The sequence below is a fragment of the Cherax quadricarinatus genome, unplaced genomic scaffold (assembly GCF_038502225.1).
Source record: "Cherax quadricarinatus isolate ZL_2023a unplaced genomic scaffold, ASM3850222v1 Contig12, whole genome shotgun sequence".
Taxonomy (NCBI): domain Eukaryota; kingdom Metazoa; phylum Arthropoda; class Malacostraca; order Decapoda; family Parastacidae; genus Cherax; species Cherax quadricarinatus.
In genome coordinates this window covers 492,025-510,565 of record NW_027195038.1, presented here as the reverse complement: position 1 = coordinate 510,565, position 18,541 = coordinate 492,025, and the positions used below count along the sequence as shown (strand labels likewise).

General features: G+C 39.1%; 1 protein-coding gene across 2 annotated transcripts in view; it reads left to right on the top strand.

The window, feature by feature from the left end:
• SerRS (Seryl-tRNA synthetase) overlaps window positions 1–18,541 on the top strand; it is a 67,531-nt gene that overhangs the window by 10,522 nt on the left and 38,468 nt on the right. For both annotated transcript variants that reach the window (XM_070079745.1, XM_070079744.1), the window contains 3 exons: window positions 10,909–11,019; window positions 11,731–11,862; window positions 13,283–13,397. In XM_070079745.1, the coding sequence (XP_069935846.1) occupies window positions 10,909–11,019; window positions 11,731–11,862; window positions 13,283–13,397 (358 nt within the window). The remainder of the gene's footprint in view (window positions 1–10,908; window positions 11,020–11,730; window positions 11,863–13,282; window positions 13,398–18,541) is intronic.

Here is an 18,541-nt window from a genome sequence, read left to right as displayed (position 1 = left end):
TTTGTATTTACTGTTAGTTACACTGTACTTGTGCCCACATGTTTTTACACCATCATGTGTACCATATTTTACTCAATGGCATTTTTTTTTTTTTGCCTATATAAATATATGTACAAGAATGTCATAAGTGGGTAAGAGGGAGATGAGAGTTAATAAACTAGAAAAGGAGATATTTAGGGTAGGATATAAGCAGTTAAGAGTAAGAGGGCTAGAGAGAATACAGTTGGTGTGAATAAGGTCAAAGAGATATCAGGTAGACTGAAGAATGAAGTGTTAGAGTATACAGCAGAAGTTTGTGGGTATAGGAAATAGCAGAAGTTTGTGGGTATAGGAAATAGCAGAAGTTTGTGGGTATAGGAAATAGCAGAAGTTTGTGGGTATAGGAAATAGCAGAAGTTTGTGGGTATAGGAAATAGCAGAAGTTTGTGGGTATAGGAAATAGCAGAAGTTTGTGGGTATAGGAAATAGCAGAAGTTTGTGGGTATAGGAAATGGCAGAAGTTTGTGGGTATAGGAAATAGCAGAAGTTTGTGGGTATAGGAAATAGCAGAAGTTTGTGGGTATAGGAGGGTGGATGGAAGAGAAGCAGTTAGTGGAATGATGTGGTAAAGAGTGTAGAGAAGGAGAAAAGGTTATCATATGAAAGGTTTTTATAATGTAGAAGTGATATTTAAAGGGAGGAGTATATACAGAGTAAGAAAAGTTAACCCTTTGAGGGTTTTGGTCGTACTAGTACGTCTTACGCGTAGGGGTTTTTGACGTACTAGTACTCATAAATTCTAGCGGCCTCAATTCTAGTGGGAGAAAGCTGGTAGGCCTTCATATGAAAGAATGGGTCTATGTGGTCAGTGTGCACAGTCTAAAAAAAATCCTGCAGCACACAGTGCATAATGAGAAAAAAAAAACTGACCATTTTTTTTTAATAAATCAGTGACTTTGCAGTGTATTTTCGTATGGTATTTATTGTTGTATTCTAGTTTTCTTGGTCTCATTTTATAGAATGGAAGACATATTACAGAAATTGAGATGATTCTGACTGGTTTTACAATGAAAGGTGCCTTGAAATTGAGCTCAAAGTAGCAGAAATGTTCGATTTTTACCAAACTTCAAAAGTAAACAAATCGTGCCAAGCATGCAATACACGTCAACTGGTGAGTCTAATATTCTTTCACAAGTGCACCAATAATATTTATACCATTTTTTACACTAATGCAGTAGTCTGCATAACAGTAAATCTTATATTTTTTGTGAAAATAAAAATTCAAAGTGGAAAGCAAAAGAATATAAGAGGGGCCTTGAGACGTGACTAATGACTAGAGGAAATGTCATTTTAGTGCCAGGAATGTCTTTCTTGTTTATTCTGGACCCTATTCGGAAATTGGCATCTTTTGAAATTTGTGTGAAATTGGCAAAATTGCTAAATTCTGACCACTGTACTGGATAGTTGAATTTCATAAATGGGTGGTTTCTTGCACCCATTCGATAGAAAAAATGGAGTTCTAGCGAAATATTCATGTTTTTTGTCGACTAGTACAGTGAAATTGGCCGAAAATGGGGCTCAAAGTGGGCAGAAACGCCGATGTGTAAACATCGCCGAGACCGCTAACTTTGCGAGAGCATAATTCCGTAAGTTTTCTATCAAATTTCAAACTTTTGGTGTCTTTATGATCGGGAAAAGATTCTCTATCTTTTCATAAGAGAAAATAATTTTTTTTTTTTTTAAATTTGGCCGACCCTGAGAACGAGTTTCGGAGAGGGCCTGTCGACCCTCAAAGGGTTAAAAGAATGGTGAGGGAGTGCTAAAGAAGAGTGAATGAGATTGTCAAAGAGGTTTTATCATCAAAGTTTGCTGAGAATTAGAAAAAAGTTTTGGAGTGAGATCAATAAGTTGAGGCAGCCTAGGAAACAAATGGATTTAGTAGCTAAAAATAAAGGAGGGGAGTTACTAGATAGGGAAGTGAAGGTACTGGGAAGATGGAGGGAACATTTTTATTATTCATTGTTGATGAAGAAAGGGAAGCAGTGATTATTCCATTGGACTGGCAGATATAACATCTTTATGATTGAGGAAGAGCCAGATGTCTGGGGGGGAAATGCATGAGGCAGTGGGTAGAATGAAAGGGGGTAAAGCAGTTATGATAGATGAGAGTAAGACAGTTATTAAAAGCAGGTGGATACAGTTTAACCACTTGAAGGTCCAAAGCCAGGGTCCATGCTGTTGCTCTACGGCATGAGCTCACCTCACTCAGATAAGCCGTGAGCAGTAAATTTGGTCCTAGATATGAGAGAATGAGTCTATGTGGTAAGTGTGTACCATATAAAAAAATCCTGCAGCACGCAGTGAACAGTGAGAAAAAACTTTGATGATAGTGTTTTTGGTTTAAAACAGCGACATTACGATGTATTTTCGTATTGTTTTTATTTTTTTTTATTAACACATCGGCCGATTCCCACCAAGGCAGGGTGGCCTGAAAAAGAAAACCTTTCATCATCATTCACTCCATCACTGAATTACCAGAGGGGTACTTTACACTACAGTTATAAAACTGCAACATTAACACCCCTCCTTCAGAGTGTAGACACTGTACTTCCCATCTCCAGGACTCAAGTCCAACCTGCTGGTTTTCCTTCCCTTCATAAATGTTACTTTGCTCACACTCCAACAGCCCTTCAAGTATTAAAAACCATTTGTCTCCATTCATTCCTATCAAATACGCTCATGCATGCTTGCTGGAAGTCCAAGTTCCTCGCACACAAAACGTCCTTTACCCCCCTCCCTCCAACCCATCCTTGGCCGACCCCTACCCCGCCTTCCCTCCACTACAGATTTAAACACACTCGAAGTCATTCTGTTTTGTTCCATTCTCTCTACATGTCCAAACCACCTCAGCAACCCCTCCTCAGCCCTCTGGATAGTAGCTTTGATAATCCCACACCCTCTCCTTATTTTCAAACTACGAATTCTCTGCATTATATTCACACCACACATTGCCCTCAGACAAAACATCTCAACTGCCTCCAGCTTTCTCCTCGTTGCAACATTCATCACTCATGCTTCACACCCATACAAGTGTTGGTACAACTATATATACTCTCATACGGTGGCTCTGGTGGCTAACGCTCTCGCTTCACACGGTGAGGGCCTGGGTTTGATTCCCAGCCAGAGTAGAAACATTGGGCATGTTTCTTTCCACCTGTTGTCTATGTTCCCCATCAGTACCTGGGTGTTAGTCGACTGGTGTGGGTCACATCCTGGGACACTGACCTAATTTGCCTGACATGCAGAGCATAACAAGGGGCTCTCTATATAGTAGTATGTCATTGTTGTCAGCTAGGCCTGTGTACCATGTACATGTACTCGTAGTAAATAAAGATATTATTATTATTATTATTATTATACAGTCCCCTCTTGGCTTCCACAGACAGTTCTTTGCCTCCACAGACTCCTAAGTCCACCACTCACCCTTTTCCCTTCATCAGTTCTATGATTCACTTCATCCTTCATAGACCCATCTGCTGACATGTCTACTCCTAAATATCTGAATACATTCACCTCTTCCATACTCTCTCCCTCCAATATGATATCCAATCTTTTGTCACTTAATCTTTTTGTTATCCTCATTACCTTACTCTTCCCTATATTCACTTTTAATTTTCTTCTTTTACATACCCTACCAAATTCATCCACCAACCTCTGCAACTTCTCTTCAGAATCTCCCAAAAGCACAGTGTCATCAGCAAAGAGCAACTGTGACAACTCCCACGTTGTGTTTGATTCTTTATCTTTTAACTCCACACCTCTTGCCAAGACCCTCGCATTCACTTCTCTTACAACCCCATCTATAGATACATATATTGAACAACCACGGTGACATCACACATCCTTGTCTAAGGCCTACTTTTACTGGGAAATAATCTCCCTTTTTCCTACATACTCTAACCTGAGCCTCGCTATCCTCATAAAAACTCTTCACTGCTTTTGGTAACCTACCTCCTCCACCATACACCTGCAACATCTGCCACATTGCCCCCGTGTCCACCCTGTCATATGCCTTTTCCAAATCCATAAATGCCACAAAAACCTCTTTACCCTTATCTAAATACTGTTCACCTATATGTTTCACTGTAAACACTTCGTCTGCACATCCCCTACCTTTCCTAAAACCTCCTTGTTCATCTGCTATCCTACTCTCTGTCTTACTCTTAATTCTTTCAATAATAACTTCCATTCACTTTACCAGGTATACTCAGCAGACTTCTTCCCCTATAATTTTTGTATTCTCTTTTATCCCCTTTGCCTTTATACAAAGGAGCTATGCATGCTCTCTGCTAGTACCTAGGTACCAATCCCTAGGTACCTTCACAGAGTGGTTATATGTATTCATGGTCTCTTGGTCTCATTTGATAGAATGGAAGATATGTTACTGAAATAGAGATGATTTTGATTGATTTTAGGACTGAAAATAGCTCGAAATTGAGCTCGATCTAGGGATAATGTTCGATTTTTGCTGATATTCAAGAACGAACAGATCACATCATGCATCCAATATTATTTATTCAATTTTTACAATATTCCATAACAGTAAATCTTCTGTTTTTTTTTTTTTGTGTGAATAAAAAATCAAAATGGAATATATGTGTAAAGCCTGGAAACATAACTAATGAATAGAGGAAATGTTATTTTTAGTGCTATGAATGCCTGCATTGTTTATTGTGGACCCTATTTTGAAATTTGTGTGAAATTGGACAAATTACCAATTTTTGATCACTTTATTAAGCAGTTGAAATAGTGGATTGGGTGGTTTCTTGTGCTCAGTCGCTAAAATGGAAGGCATACTAGCGAAATTGCTAAGAATTTGGTTAATTGTAACAATGTAATTGGCCTAAAATAGGCCTCAAAGCAAGCAAAATTGCCGATGTGTAAATATCGCTGACATGGCAAAATTCATGATAGTGTAATTTCATTAATTCTCCATCAAATTTCGTACTTTTTATTACCTTCAGAAAAAGATTCTCTACCATTTCATAATAAAAATAAAAAAAAAATTTTCTGAAAATTCTTGGATCCTGTGGACAAGTTTCAGATCTAGGGTCTGGACCCTCAGTGGGTTAAAAAGTGGTTAGTGCATTTATTCCATGGAGGCAAAGAAGGGAATGTATGAGAGTACGTATAGTGGTACCAACACTCTTATATGGGTGTGAAGCATGGGTTGTAAATGCTGCAGCCAGGAGGAGGCTGGAGGCAATGGAGATGTTATGCAGAGAATTCGTAGTGTGGTATTTAGGAGAAGGTGTGGAGTTAGTCAGAGCTAAAGAGGGGTTATTGAGGTAGTTTGGTCATTTAGAGAGGGTGGATCAAAATTAGATGACTTGGAGGAGAGGAGGGATAGGGGTCATCCTAGGAAAGGATGGAGGAGGGTAAAAGAAGTTTTGTGTGCAAGGGGCCTGGACATACAGCAGGCATATGTGAGCATGTTAGATAGGAATGAATGGAGACGAATGGTTTTTGGGACCTGATGAGCTGTTGGAATGTGAGGAGGATAATGTTTTTGTGAAGGGATTCAGGGAAACCAGTTAGCCAGACTTGAGTCCTGGAGGTGGGAAGTACAATGCCTGCACTGTAGAAAAGGGGTTTGGGATATTGGCTGTTTTGAGGGACATCTGAACTGTCATAGCTGGGTGCCTCTGCAAAGACAGTGATTATGTGTGAATGATGCTGAAACTGTTTTTCTTTTTTGGGTCACCCTGCATTAGTGGGAGGCAGTTGATGTGTTAAAAAAAAAATGTGTGAAAGACAGTAAGGTACCTAGGCATTGGCAGAGAGCATACATATTCATTGATATAAGGGAAATGAGGAAAAAAGTGTAAAAATTATAGGGAAATAAGCTTGTTAAGTATACCAGGTAAAGTGTATGATAGTTATTATTGAAAGAATTATGGGTAAGACAGAAAATGGGATTGCAGAGAAACAAAGAGGTTTTTAGGAAGGGTAGGGGATGTGTAGACCAAGTGTTTACATTGCAGCATATAAGCAAACAATACTTAGTTAAAGGAAAGAAAACTCTTGTTGCACTTGTGTTAGAAAGGCACATGATAGGGTGAATAGGGAAACAATATGGCAGATGTTTGAAGTAGGTGGTAGGCTACTGTAAGCAGTAAAGAGCTTTCATGCAGATAGTGAGGCTTAGGTTAGGGTATGTTGGAGGGAAGTGCATTATTTTCCAGTAAAAGTAGGTTTTAAACAGGGATTTATGATACCATCATGGTTATTTAACATACATATGTAGATGGGTTTTAAAAGAAGGGAATGCTAGGGTGTTGAAAAGAGAGGTGTGAGATTAGATGTTAATGAATTATAGTAAACCCTCTATATAATGGACTTCCTAAATAATGGGATAAAATCCACTCTGTGAAGTATACTTTTAACACCTTTATTTTCAGTGTTTATTGCAGTATATCTGAATTATGTGTACACTAGTATATTAGGTGTACAGTAGAGTACCGAGCTGCTTTTTCTGTTAATTTTTAACATTAATTTAATGGACACTAAGAGAATCCCCCCCCAATAGTCTGTTATATCGAGGGTTTACTGTGTATACAAAGTAGGAGTTGACACACTTGCTCTTTGATGCTGATAAAGTTCTTTGGTGGCAGTAAAGATGTGTTTGAAAGCAACGTGTGGTGTGAATATATGCGGAGAATTCATAGCTTGGAGACTAGAAGGTGTGGGGATGTCAAAAGTATTATTCAGAGGGCTGAGGATGGGTTGTTGATGTGGTTTGGACATTTACAGAGGATGGAGCAACATATGATGACCATAAGGGGCATATATGGTACATATATCTATGGTGGATGGAAGGAAGGATAGGGGTTATCACACAAAGGGTTGGAGGGGTGGGGTAAGGGAGGTTTTGAGTGTTAGGGGCTTGGACATCCAATAAACTTGTGTAAGTGTATTAGACTGGAGTAGAGATGAGTGTTTTTTATGACTTGATGTGCTGTTGGAGCGTGGGCAGAGTAATATTTATGAAAGGATTCAGAGAAATCAGTTAGATGAACTTGAGCCCTAAGGTGGAAATACAGTGTCTGTGCTCTGAAGGAGAGGTGAGGATGTTGTAGTTCAGAGGTTCATCTGAACTTTGATGTTAACACACCTCTGGCAAGACAGTGATTAAATAAATGCTGATAAATATATTTTCTTATTTGTTGCCCTATCTTGGTGGGAGACAGCTGGCATGTTAACAAAAATGGCCCCAAAAATTTAAATAGCTCTGAAATGCGATATCTCCTATTATCCATGTCTTCAGAATTACATCACCTCCGGAAGCTAATCCACGTGAAATACAGGGCTCCTGTATAAGATTTGATGAACTAGTTAAGTTTTTTTTCATTATAGTTCTGGAGTATGGAAAGAACGAGAGCGACACTAAAACTTCATTATTTTTTAAATGTATGCTGTTACTACCATGCTTTATCAATATTATGTTTGGTTCTTCATTCTTTGTTCACACACGAAGCCATAGTTTCTCCTTTATGCGTCAGTATCATAAGCATCTGACGTGTGATGTCAGCACACTTCTGACAAGACAGTGATTGAATAAATGATGGTGAAAGTATTTCCTCTTAAGTTTCACTACCTTGATGGAAAACAGCTAGTGTGTTAAAAAAAAGTATGTTGTACAATAATTGTTTAAATGTGGTTATTTGATGTTAAGGTAATCTGGCATAATGTAAATAATGTGTATGAAGAAACTGCATTAAGCATATCGAGTAAAAATTGTTAGTGAGTTGATGACAGGTTGATATCCTCAACAATGTTAGTGTGTGTGTGTGGATGACAGGTTGATATCCTCAACAATGTTAGTGTGTGTGTGTGAATGACAGGTTGATATCCTCAACAATGTTAGTGTGTGTGTGGATGACAGGTTGATATCCTCAACAATGTTAGTGTGTGTGTGGATGATAGGTTGATATCCTCAACAATGTGTGTGTGTGTGGATGATAGGTTGATATCCTCAACAATGTTTGTGTGTGTGTGTGGATGATAGGTTGATATCCTCAACAATGTTAGTGTGTGTGTGTGGATGATAGGTTGATATCCTCAACAATGTTAGTGTGTGTGTGGATGACAGGTTGATATCCTCAACAAAGTTAGTGTGTGTGTGTGTGTGTGTGGATGACAGGTTGATATCCTCAACAATGTTAGTGTGTGTGTGGATGACAGGTTGATATCCTCAACAATGTTAGTGTGTGTGTGGATGACAGGTTGATATCCTCAACAATGTTAGTGTGTGTGTGGATGACAGGTTGATATCCTCAACAAAGTTAGTGTGTGTGTGTGTGTGTGGATGACAGGTTGATATCCTCAACAATGTTAGTGTGTGTGTGGATGATAGGTTGATATCCTCAACAATGTTAGTGTGTGTGTGGATGACAGGTTGATATCCTCAACAATGTTAGTGTGTGTGTGGATGATAGGTTGATATCCTCAACAATGTTAGTGTGTGTGGATGACAGGTTCATATCCTCAACAATGTTATGTGTGGATGATAGGTTGATATCCTCAACAGTGTTTGTGTGTGTGTGAATGACAGGTTGATATCCTCAACAATGTTAGTGAATGGATGACAGGTTGATATCCTCAACAGTGTTTGGGTGTGTGTGGATGACAGGTTGATATCCTCAACAGTGTTAGTGAATGGATGACAGGTTGATATCCTCAACAGTGTTAGTGAATGGATGACAGGTTGATATCCTCAACAGTGTTAGTGAATGGATGACAGGTTGATATCCTCAACAATGTTAGTGAATGGATGACAGGTTGATATCATCAACAATGTTAGTGAATGGATGACAGGTTGATATCCTCAACAATGTTAGTGTGTGTGTGGATGATAGGTTGATATCCTCAACAATGTTAGTGTGTGTGTGGATGACAGGTTGATATCCTCAACAATGTTAGTGAATGGATGACAGGTTGATATCCTCAACAATGTTAATGTGTGGATGACAGGTTGATATCCTCAACAATGTTAGTGTGTGTGTGGATGACAGGTTGATATCCTCAACAATGTTAGTGAATGGATGACAGATTGATATCCTCAACAATGTTAATGTGTGGATGACAGATTGATATCCTCAACAGTGTTAGTGTGTGGATGACAGGTTGATAACATCAACAATGTTAGTGTTTGTGGATGACAGGTTGATACCATCAACAATGTTAGTGTGTGGATGACAGGTTGATATCCTCAACAATGTTAGTGTGTTTGTGGATGACAGGTTGATATCATCCACAGTGTTAGTGTGTTTATGGATGACAGGTTGATATCATCAACAGTGTTAGTGTGTGGATGACAGGTTGATAACATCAACATTGTTAGTGTGTGGATGACAGGTTGATAACATCAACAATGTTAGTGTGTGGATGACAGGTTGATATCATCAACAATGTTAGTGTGTGGATGACAGGTTGATATCATCAACAATGTTAGTGTGTGGATGACAGGTTGATATCAACAATGTTAGTGTGTGGATGACAGGTTGATAACATCAACAATGTTAGTGTGTGGATGACAGGTTGATAACATCAACAATGTTAGTGTGTGGATGACAGGTTGATAACATCAACAATGTTAGTGTGTGGATGACAGGTTGATATCATCAACAATGTTAGTGTGTGGATGACAGGTTGATAACATCAACAATGTTAGTGTGTGGATGACAGGTTGATATCATCAACAATGTTAGTGTGTGGATGACAGGTTGATAACATCAACAATGTTAGTGTGTGGATGACAGGTTGATATCCTCAACAATGTTAGTGTGTTTGTTGATGACAGGTTGATATCATCAACAATGTTAGTGTGTGGATGACAGGTTGATATCATCAACAATGTTAGTGTGTGGATGACAGGTTGATATCCTCAACAATGTTAGTGTGTTTGTGGATGACAGGTTGATATCATCAACAATGTTAGTGTGTGGATGACAGGTTGATAACATCAACAATGTTAGTGTGTGGATGACAGGTTGATAACATCAACAATGTTAGTGTGTGGATGACAGGTTGATATCATCAACAATGTTAGTGTGTGGATGACAGGTTGATAACATCAACAATGTTAGTGTGTTTGTGGATGACAGGTTGATATCATCAACAATGTTAGTGTGTGGATGACAGGTTGATATCATCAACAATGTTAGTGTGTTTGTGGATGACAGGTTGATAACATCAACAATGTTAGTGTGTGGATGACAGGTTGATAACATCAACAGTGTTAGTGTGTGGATGACAGGTTGATATCATCAACAATGTTAGTGTGTGGATGACAGGTTGATAACATCAACAATGTTAGTGTGTGGATGACAGGTCGATAACATCAACACAAGGGTAAAATTAATGTTATATTTGACTTACTGTTTTATAAACCTGAAGTTTTGTATTTACTGAAGATGGTCTTAAAGGCTCCAGTATGCAGCCATAATCTGTGGTCTTAAAGGCTCCAGTATGCAGCCATAATCTGTGGTCTTAAAGGCTCCAGTATGCAGCCATCTTATTAGGCTTATTACTTCAGCCATGTTGACTAAGTGGTTTATCAGTCAGCCATCAAGTCCAGTATTGTAGGCTTATTAATTGTGGTCTTAAAGGCTCCAGTATGCAGCCATAATCTGTTGTTTTATTTCTGTCTTCATATAAGTTTTACTTCATGTTGACTAAGTGTTTATCAGTCTCAAGTTATTGTAGGTTATTATTTTTATAGCTTAATTTATTGAAATTATTTAACAACATATTTTTGAAGTGTAATTAAAGGATGAAAACTATAAAGTATAGAATTTATTTCATTTTCATGTTCCGCATTTCTTGAGAACTAAGAGTATTTATTTTGTTATGTTTTCTATTTTTTAGGCTAAAGAAGCCGAGGGCACCGAGACAAAAGTTCCAGATGAAATTAAAGAGAAGTTAACGGAACTGACGATGGAGCTGCTCCGTCCACTAACAGTCTCACAGCTCAAGGAAGTCAGTTACTATCTCTTAGCTCAGTAAACATTAAGTGCCCCCAAGAGGGTGTCTTAATTGGGGGTGGAGGAAAGGAGGGGAAGGGGATGAATGAAGTGAGGGTGCCAGGGACTGGACTGGAACTTCCAACAGGCTTGTGTGAGTGTCTTAGTTCAATTAGAGTTGGGACAAGTGGCTTTTATGGTTTGCCATACTCTTGGAGTAAGGTAACATTAAGGAATTTAGGGGAGACCAGTTAGTCAGTGAGAAGTAAAGTGCCTGCACCTTGAAGGATGGATGAGGACATTATCCTGGAGGTGGGAAGTACAGTGCTTGCACCCTGAAGGATGGATGAGGACATTATCCTGGAGGTGGGAAGTACAGTGCTTGCACCCTGAAGGATGGATGAGGACATTATCCTGGAGGTGAGAAGTACAGTGCCTGCACCCTGGAGGATGGATGAGAACATTATCCTGGAGGTGGGAGGTACAGTGCCTGCACCCTGAAGGATGGATGAAGACATTATCCTGGAGGTGATATGCACAGTGCCTGCACCCTGAAGAATAGATGGGGATGTTGCTACACTTCTGGGAAGACGGTTATTGAATGAATGATGGTGAATGTGTTCCCTTGTTGTAGTGTGTTTATGTTGCAGTCTTTTTTATGTGTTTATGTGGATAGTTTATGTTGCTGCAAAGTATTGTATACACTAAGATGATGTTGCTTCCCCAGGTGAAGAAACTTGTGGATGAGGCAATGGTTGAGAATAATGAAAAACTGGTCACCACTGAGACTGAGAGAGATGCCGTCCTTAAGGAAATTGGCAACATTGTGTATAGTGATGTTCCTGTTAGTAATGATGAGGTTAGTGATGATACTGTTAGTAATGATGAGGGTAGTGATGTTCCTGTTAGTAATGATGAGGTTAGTGATGATATTGTTAGTAATGATGATGTTTGCAGTGATACTGTTAGTAATGATGATGTTAGTGATGATACTGTTAGTAATGATGAGTTTAGTGATGATATTGTTAGTAATGATGAGGTTAGTGATGATACTGTTAGTAATGATGAGGTTAGTAATGATGTTAGTGATGATATTGTTGGTAATGATGAGGTTAGTGATGATACTGTTAGTAATGATGTTGTTAGTGATGATACTGTTAGTAATGATGAGGTTAGTGATGATACTGTTAGTAATGATGTTGTTAGTGATGATACTGTTAGTAATGATGAGGTTGTAAAGTAAAAGGACACAAGTGCAACTAATGTGACATTTTACTGTGGCAACGTTTCACTCTCCAAGAGCTTTGTTGAGCTGTTAATGGCTTGAGAAAAGTGCCTGCAGAGTGAAACGTTGCCACAATAAAATGTCACATTAGTTGCACTTGTGTCCTTTTACTTTACATATTGTCGGTAATTCCGCCAACATTATTACAATGATAAGGTTAGTGATGATACTGTTAGTAATGATGAGGTTAGTGATAATATTGTTAGTGATGATGTTAGTGATGATATTGTTAATAATGATGAGATTAGTGATGATACTGTTAGTAATGATGAGATTAGTGATGATACTGTTAGTTATGATGAAGTAGGTTATTAATACTAGTGAGTCATAGTTATGATTAATCATTGTTATTATTAAATACTAGTGAATCATTTATGAATCATCATGGTCATTATTAAATACTAGTGAGTCATAGTTATGATTCATCATGGTCATTATTAAATACTAGTGAGTCATAGTTATGATTCATCATGGTCATTATTAATACTAGGGAGTCATAGTTACGACTCATCGTTGTCATTATTAAATACTGGTGAGTCATGGTTTATAAAACCAACAATGTGATAATGAGACGATATTTTAGAGAAAAAATTAACTCTGTGCATCAGGGTTTATTTATAAGTCATTTATTGACTTGAAGAAGTCTGTGTAAGAGTTTTTCTTTCAGTAAACAAATGATTTAAGACGACATGATATCATCTTGGTAAAAATTGTTTTTTTTTTTAAACATACCAGCCATGTCCCACCCAGGCAGGTGGCCTGAAAGAGAAGAGATGCCCTCATGAGGGCTTTCTTCCTTTTACATCAAGTAATTTATGCTGGAGAAGGTGTTACTAGCACCTTGATTTTGTGTTTATAAATATTGTTATGACAGTCAAACAAAGTTCAAGAGTCAAGTGCAAGCAAAGTTCTGACACACACTTATTTCTTGATTATCCATTATTTTTGATAGTTGTCCTGGATTTTAAGAGGAAATTGAACTCTTGTATTGTAGGAGAACAATGCAGTAGTGAGAACGTTTGGAGAGGAAAGCAAGAAAAAATACTCCCACGTTGATCTCATCTCCATGATCGGAGGATCAGACTCAAAGCGGGGATCTGTTACATCAGGTTTGTCTAATTTTTCTCCTGTTGCTTATACTGTACTTAAAAAAGACATAAATTTTGAGGTTGTGCAGTACACATGTTGAGAGAGAACTGTGTTAATGTTGTGAATGAAAGCAAGCTGGTGGTCCTAGCACTGAGTGAACACATTACAAGGAATAATCGTTTGAGTGAAGAGGATACCTCTAGGATACCAGAAGGACATTTTCAGAAGTTAGTGCCCTCAGACCTCGTCCCAGACCTGACTTCCTGGAGGATCAGTGCCTCAGCATCCAGGCTGTTACTGCTGGCTGTACGTAGTCCAACATATGAACCACAGCTTAGCTGGTCAGTCACTGATTTAAGGAACTTGTCCAGGTCCCTCTTAACGACCACTGGAGGATGGTAATTGCCTGTATGCATGAAGGGACGGCATTGAATACTTGGGTACCTCTGACTTAGAGCTCTATCTTAGTGAGGCATTTTGCACCATCTGCCAAGTCTCTTGTCATAGTAAGTGATTTAAGTGTTTAGGTTTGGGACCAGTCACTCCAGGATTTTCCAGGTGTAAATTATTATGTACCTTTCTTGCCCACATTCCAAGTAATACAGTTGAAGGGACTTGAAGTGTTCCCAGTAGTTTAGATGCTTGATTGACCATATAAGAGCTGTGAAGATTCTTGGTACATTTTCCAACTCGACAGTCTTGCCTTGAAGGGGCCATCAGTATACAGTCAGATGTAGAGAGTAGTAAAGAAGAGGTAGCAGTAATGTTAAGTGAGCAATTGTGGAAAGAAAAGAAGTGTTACAAAGACTCAAGAAATCGTAATGACACGATTGCAAACAAACCATACCACGGGCGGGATTAAACCCGTGGTCAGAGAGTCTCAAAACTCCAGACCATCGCGTTTTGAGACTCTCTGACCGCGGGTTCAATCCTGCCCGTGGTATGGTTTATATGTTACAAATGTTGAAATTCGTGAATTAATGAGAATAAAAGTAGGATATGAGAAGTGGGTTTCATAAATTGTCATAACTGAATTATGTATAGAAAGAAGCTTGTTAATAGGTAGTTTTTACCACAGGAAATATTAATATGTGAGGTACAATGAAGTGCACAGTGATAGCTGTTTGTCAGACTTTTTATTGGGTAGACCTTTGCATGTACATATTTTTAGGGAAGTGACTCTTATTTCATATCATTGTTTGAATGGTGAATGTGTTTCCTTTGTGGTCACCCTTCCCTGGTGGGAGAATATCCATGTGGGAAAAAATTGATAGTTCTGAACCAATAGTTATAGTAAAAGGCAGGTGGAATGTAAGGGAGAAGTGAAACTGGAAAAAATAATGAAGAGAACAATTAGTGAAGGATATGAGCAAGTATTGAGTGAAAGGTTGGTTTGAGTTGCACAGTCTTGGTACATCACATACAGTGGAATCCCGGATTTCGTCCTTAATCCGTTCCAGAAGGTCGGTCTAAATCCAAAACGGATGAAAACCGAAGCAATATTTGCCATAAGAAATAATGTAAATACAATTAATCCATTCGAGACACCCAAAAATATTAAAAAAAAATATATTTTTTAAAGAATAACTATTGCTTACATACAGAAAGCAATGAGAAAAAAATATAAATGACTAATGAAATGGATAAATGAACACTTAACATCACACTTACCTTTATTGAAGACTCTTGTTGGGGTATGGATGGCGAGGAGGGGAGAGGGAGGAGGAGGAGCAGAGGTTATTGTTTGGAAGGGGAGTCCCCCTCCATAAGGACTTCAGGTATCAAAGCCCTATCTGGGGTTACTTCCCTTTGTCTTATACTGGCACTGCACCCCTGTCACACTAAAAATCTGTCCAGAGAGCTCTGTTTCTGGCATCTTTTTAAGATTTGCCTAAAATGGGACAAGGTATTGTCACTGAAAATGTTGCAGATACGGCTTGTATCAGCTTGGTCGGGTGATATTTTTCCACAAAAGTTTGCACCTCATTCCACTTTGCACAAATGTCTTTAATCACTGAAGAAGGCACCTTCTCCCCTCTCTCTTTCTCCTCCTCTGAAGCAATTTCCTCAGCTGTGGTCTGTTGCTGTTCCAGTTGAAGGTCTTGTAGCTCTTCAGTGGTTAGCTCTCCCCTGTGGTCCTCCAACAACTCTTCCACATACTCGCCACTCACATCCAACCCCATGGACTTCCCCAAAGAGACAATAGATTCCACAACAAGCATAGGGTCAACAGGGTCAGCCTCAAACCCTTCAAAATCTTTGTCAAGGACACATTCTGGCCACAAGTTTCTCCAAGCAGAGTTCAAAGTCCTGGAAGTCACTCCTTGCAAAGCCTTACCTATAAGGCTTATGCAATGGAGGATCTTAAAGTGATTCCTCCAGAACTCTCTTAGGGTCAATTCAGTGTCCGAGGTCACTTAGAAATGACCTGCTGGTCCATGGGCTGGATGAGAGGAGTGGTGTTAGGAGGCAAGAAGTTCACTGTTATAAAACCATACATCCTGGCGAGCTCAGCCACATGCACGCCACTTTCATATTTTTCTACAATCTCTTTCTTGAATTCTATCATGTTTCTCACCTTCTTTACCAAAGGGCTGGCACTAGGAACTTTTTTGGGCCCATGGTGGCTTATTTAGCAGTTGCACTCGATAAACAAGCACAAAAACAATGAATTATTATGAAATGTTTCGGATGAACACTCCCTCAACCAGTGACAGAGCCAGACTGAGACACATACCCTGGGCGGGTGAACGCATCTGATACGAATGATTTCCAGGATGAGGTATGAAATCCGGAGCAAAATTTCACCAAAAAAATGGTCGAAATTTGAATTGTACGATATCTGGTGCAGATGAAATCTGGGGTTCCACTGTATCTCACTTGTCTGAGAGTTATCAGTCACCTTTTTCAGCCTAGTCACCTCTCACCTGTCTGAGAGTTGTCAGTCATCTTTCTCAGCCTAGTCACTTCTTACATGTCTGAGAGTTATCAATCATCTTTCTCAGCCTGATCACTGGATCTTTTTATTAAATTGTTTCTCAGTATAAGGCTACTGTGTACTGAGTAACCTTACTGCTGCCTTCCTTACTTCATGGTTATAATTTCTGGTTCTCTTCTTTATTCATTCACTCATAAGGTGTACATGCTCTGCCATTTTCAAGATTATTTGTTTTCTGAGCTTTTCATCCACGGATTGATTAATGAACCAGGTGTTGTACACTGCTTCATGCTGTATTATTGTTGGTGACATGAACCAGGTGTTGTAACCTGCTTCATGCTGTATTATTGTTGGTGACATGAACCAGGTGTTGTACACTGTATCATACTGTATTATTGTTGGTGACATGAACCAGGTGTTGTACACTGCTTTATATTGTATTATTGTTGGTGACATGAACCAGGTGTTGTACACTGTATCATACTGTATTATTGTTGGTGACATGAACCAGGTGTTGTACACTGTATCATACTGCATTATTGTTGGTGACATGAACCAGGTGTTGTACACTGTATCATACTGTATTATTGTTGGTGACATGAACCAGGTGTTGTACACTGTATCATACTGCATTATTGTTGGTGACATGAACCAGGTGTTGTACACTGCTTCATGCTGTATTATTGTTGGTGACATGAACCAGGTGTTGTACACTGCTGCATACTGTATTATTGTTGGTGACATGACCAGGTGTTGTACACTGCTTTATACTGTATTATTGTTGGTGATATGAACCAGGTGTTGTACACTGCTTTATACTGTATTATTGTTGGTGACATGAACCAGGTGTTGTACACTGCTTCATACTGTATTATTGTTGGTGACATGGACCAAGTGTTGTACACTGCTTCATGCTGTATTATTGTTGGTGACATGGACCAAGTGTTGTACACTGCTGCATACTGTATTATTGTTGGTGACATGACCAGGTGTTGTACACTGCTGCATACTGTATTATTGTTGGTGACATGGACCAAGTGTTGTACACTGCTTCATGCTGTGTTATTGTTGGTGACATGAACCAGGTGTTGTACACTGCTTCATACTGTGTGATTGTTGGTGATATGAACCAGGTGTTGTACACTGCTTCATCCTGTATTATTGTTGGTGATATGAACCAGGTGTTGTACACTGCTTCATGCTTGTTCTTGTTGGTGACATGAACCAGGCATTGTACACTGCTTCATACTGTATTATTGTTGGTGACATGAACCAGGTGTTGTATACTGCTTCATACTGTATTATTGTTGGTGATCTGAACCAGGTGTTGTATACTGCTTCATACTGTATTATTGTTGGTGACATGAACCAGGTGTTGTATACTGCTTCATACTGTATTATTGTTGGTGACATGAACCAGGTGTTGTATACTGCTTCATACTGTATTATTGTTGGTGACATGAACCAGGTGTTGTATACTGCTTCATACTGTATTATTGTTGGTGACATGAACCAGGTGTTGTATACTGCTTCATACTGTATTATTGTTGGTGACATGAACCAGGTGTTGTATACTGCTTCATACTGTGTTCTTAGTAGGTACAGACTACATACTATTAAAATTTCTTTACCTTTCCTGTTAAAAACTAGAGCATGTTTTAGGTGGTTTAACAAGTGAAGTTGATTTGCCAGTGTTTCTCCCAGGTTTGCCAGTGTTTCTCCCAGTATTGCCAGTGTTTCTCCCGGGTTTGCCAGTGTTTCTCCCAGTTTTGCCAGTGTTTCTCCCAGGTTTGCCAGTGTTTCTCCCAGGTTTGCCAGTGTCTCTCCCAGGTTTGCCAGTGTTTCTCCCAGTTTTGCCAGTGTTTCTCCCAGTTTTGCCAGTGTTTCTCCCAGTTTTGCCAGTGTTTCTCCCAGGTTTGCCAGTGTCTCTCCCAGGTTTGCCAGTGTTTCTCCCAGGTTTGCCAGTGTTTCTCTCAGGACTCCTCACTTGAGACTTATTACTAATGATGTGCTAGTGCTGATCTACTACAGTAAAGAATAAAAATCACAATACTGGGCAGTGCCGGGAAGGGAACGAGAGGCAGTAGTAGTAGTACAAGGGTAATAGTAGTGATAGAGTTAATGGTAGTAGTAGTAGTACTACTAGTATGTTATTGCTGTTCTTGCTGCTGAACAGCAGTTTAGTGCCGATGAAGGTAGCGTAGGTAGCAATGATACGGCCGGCTG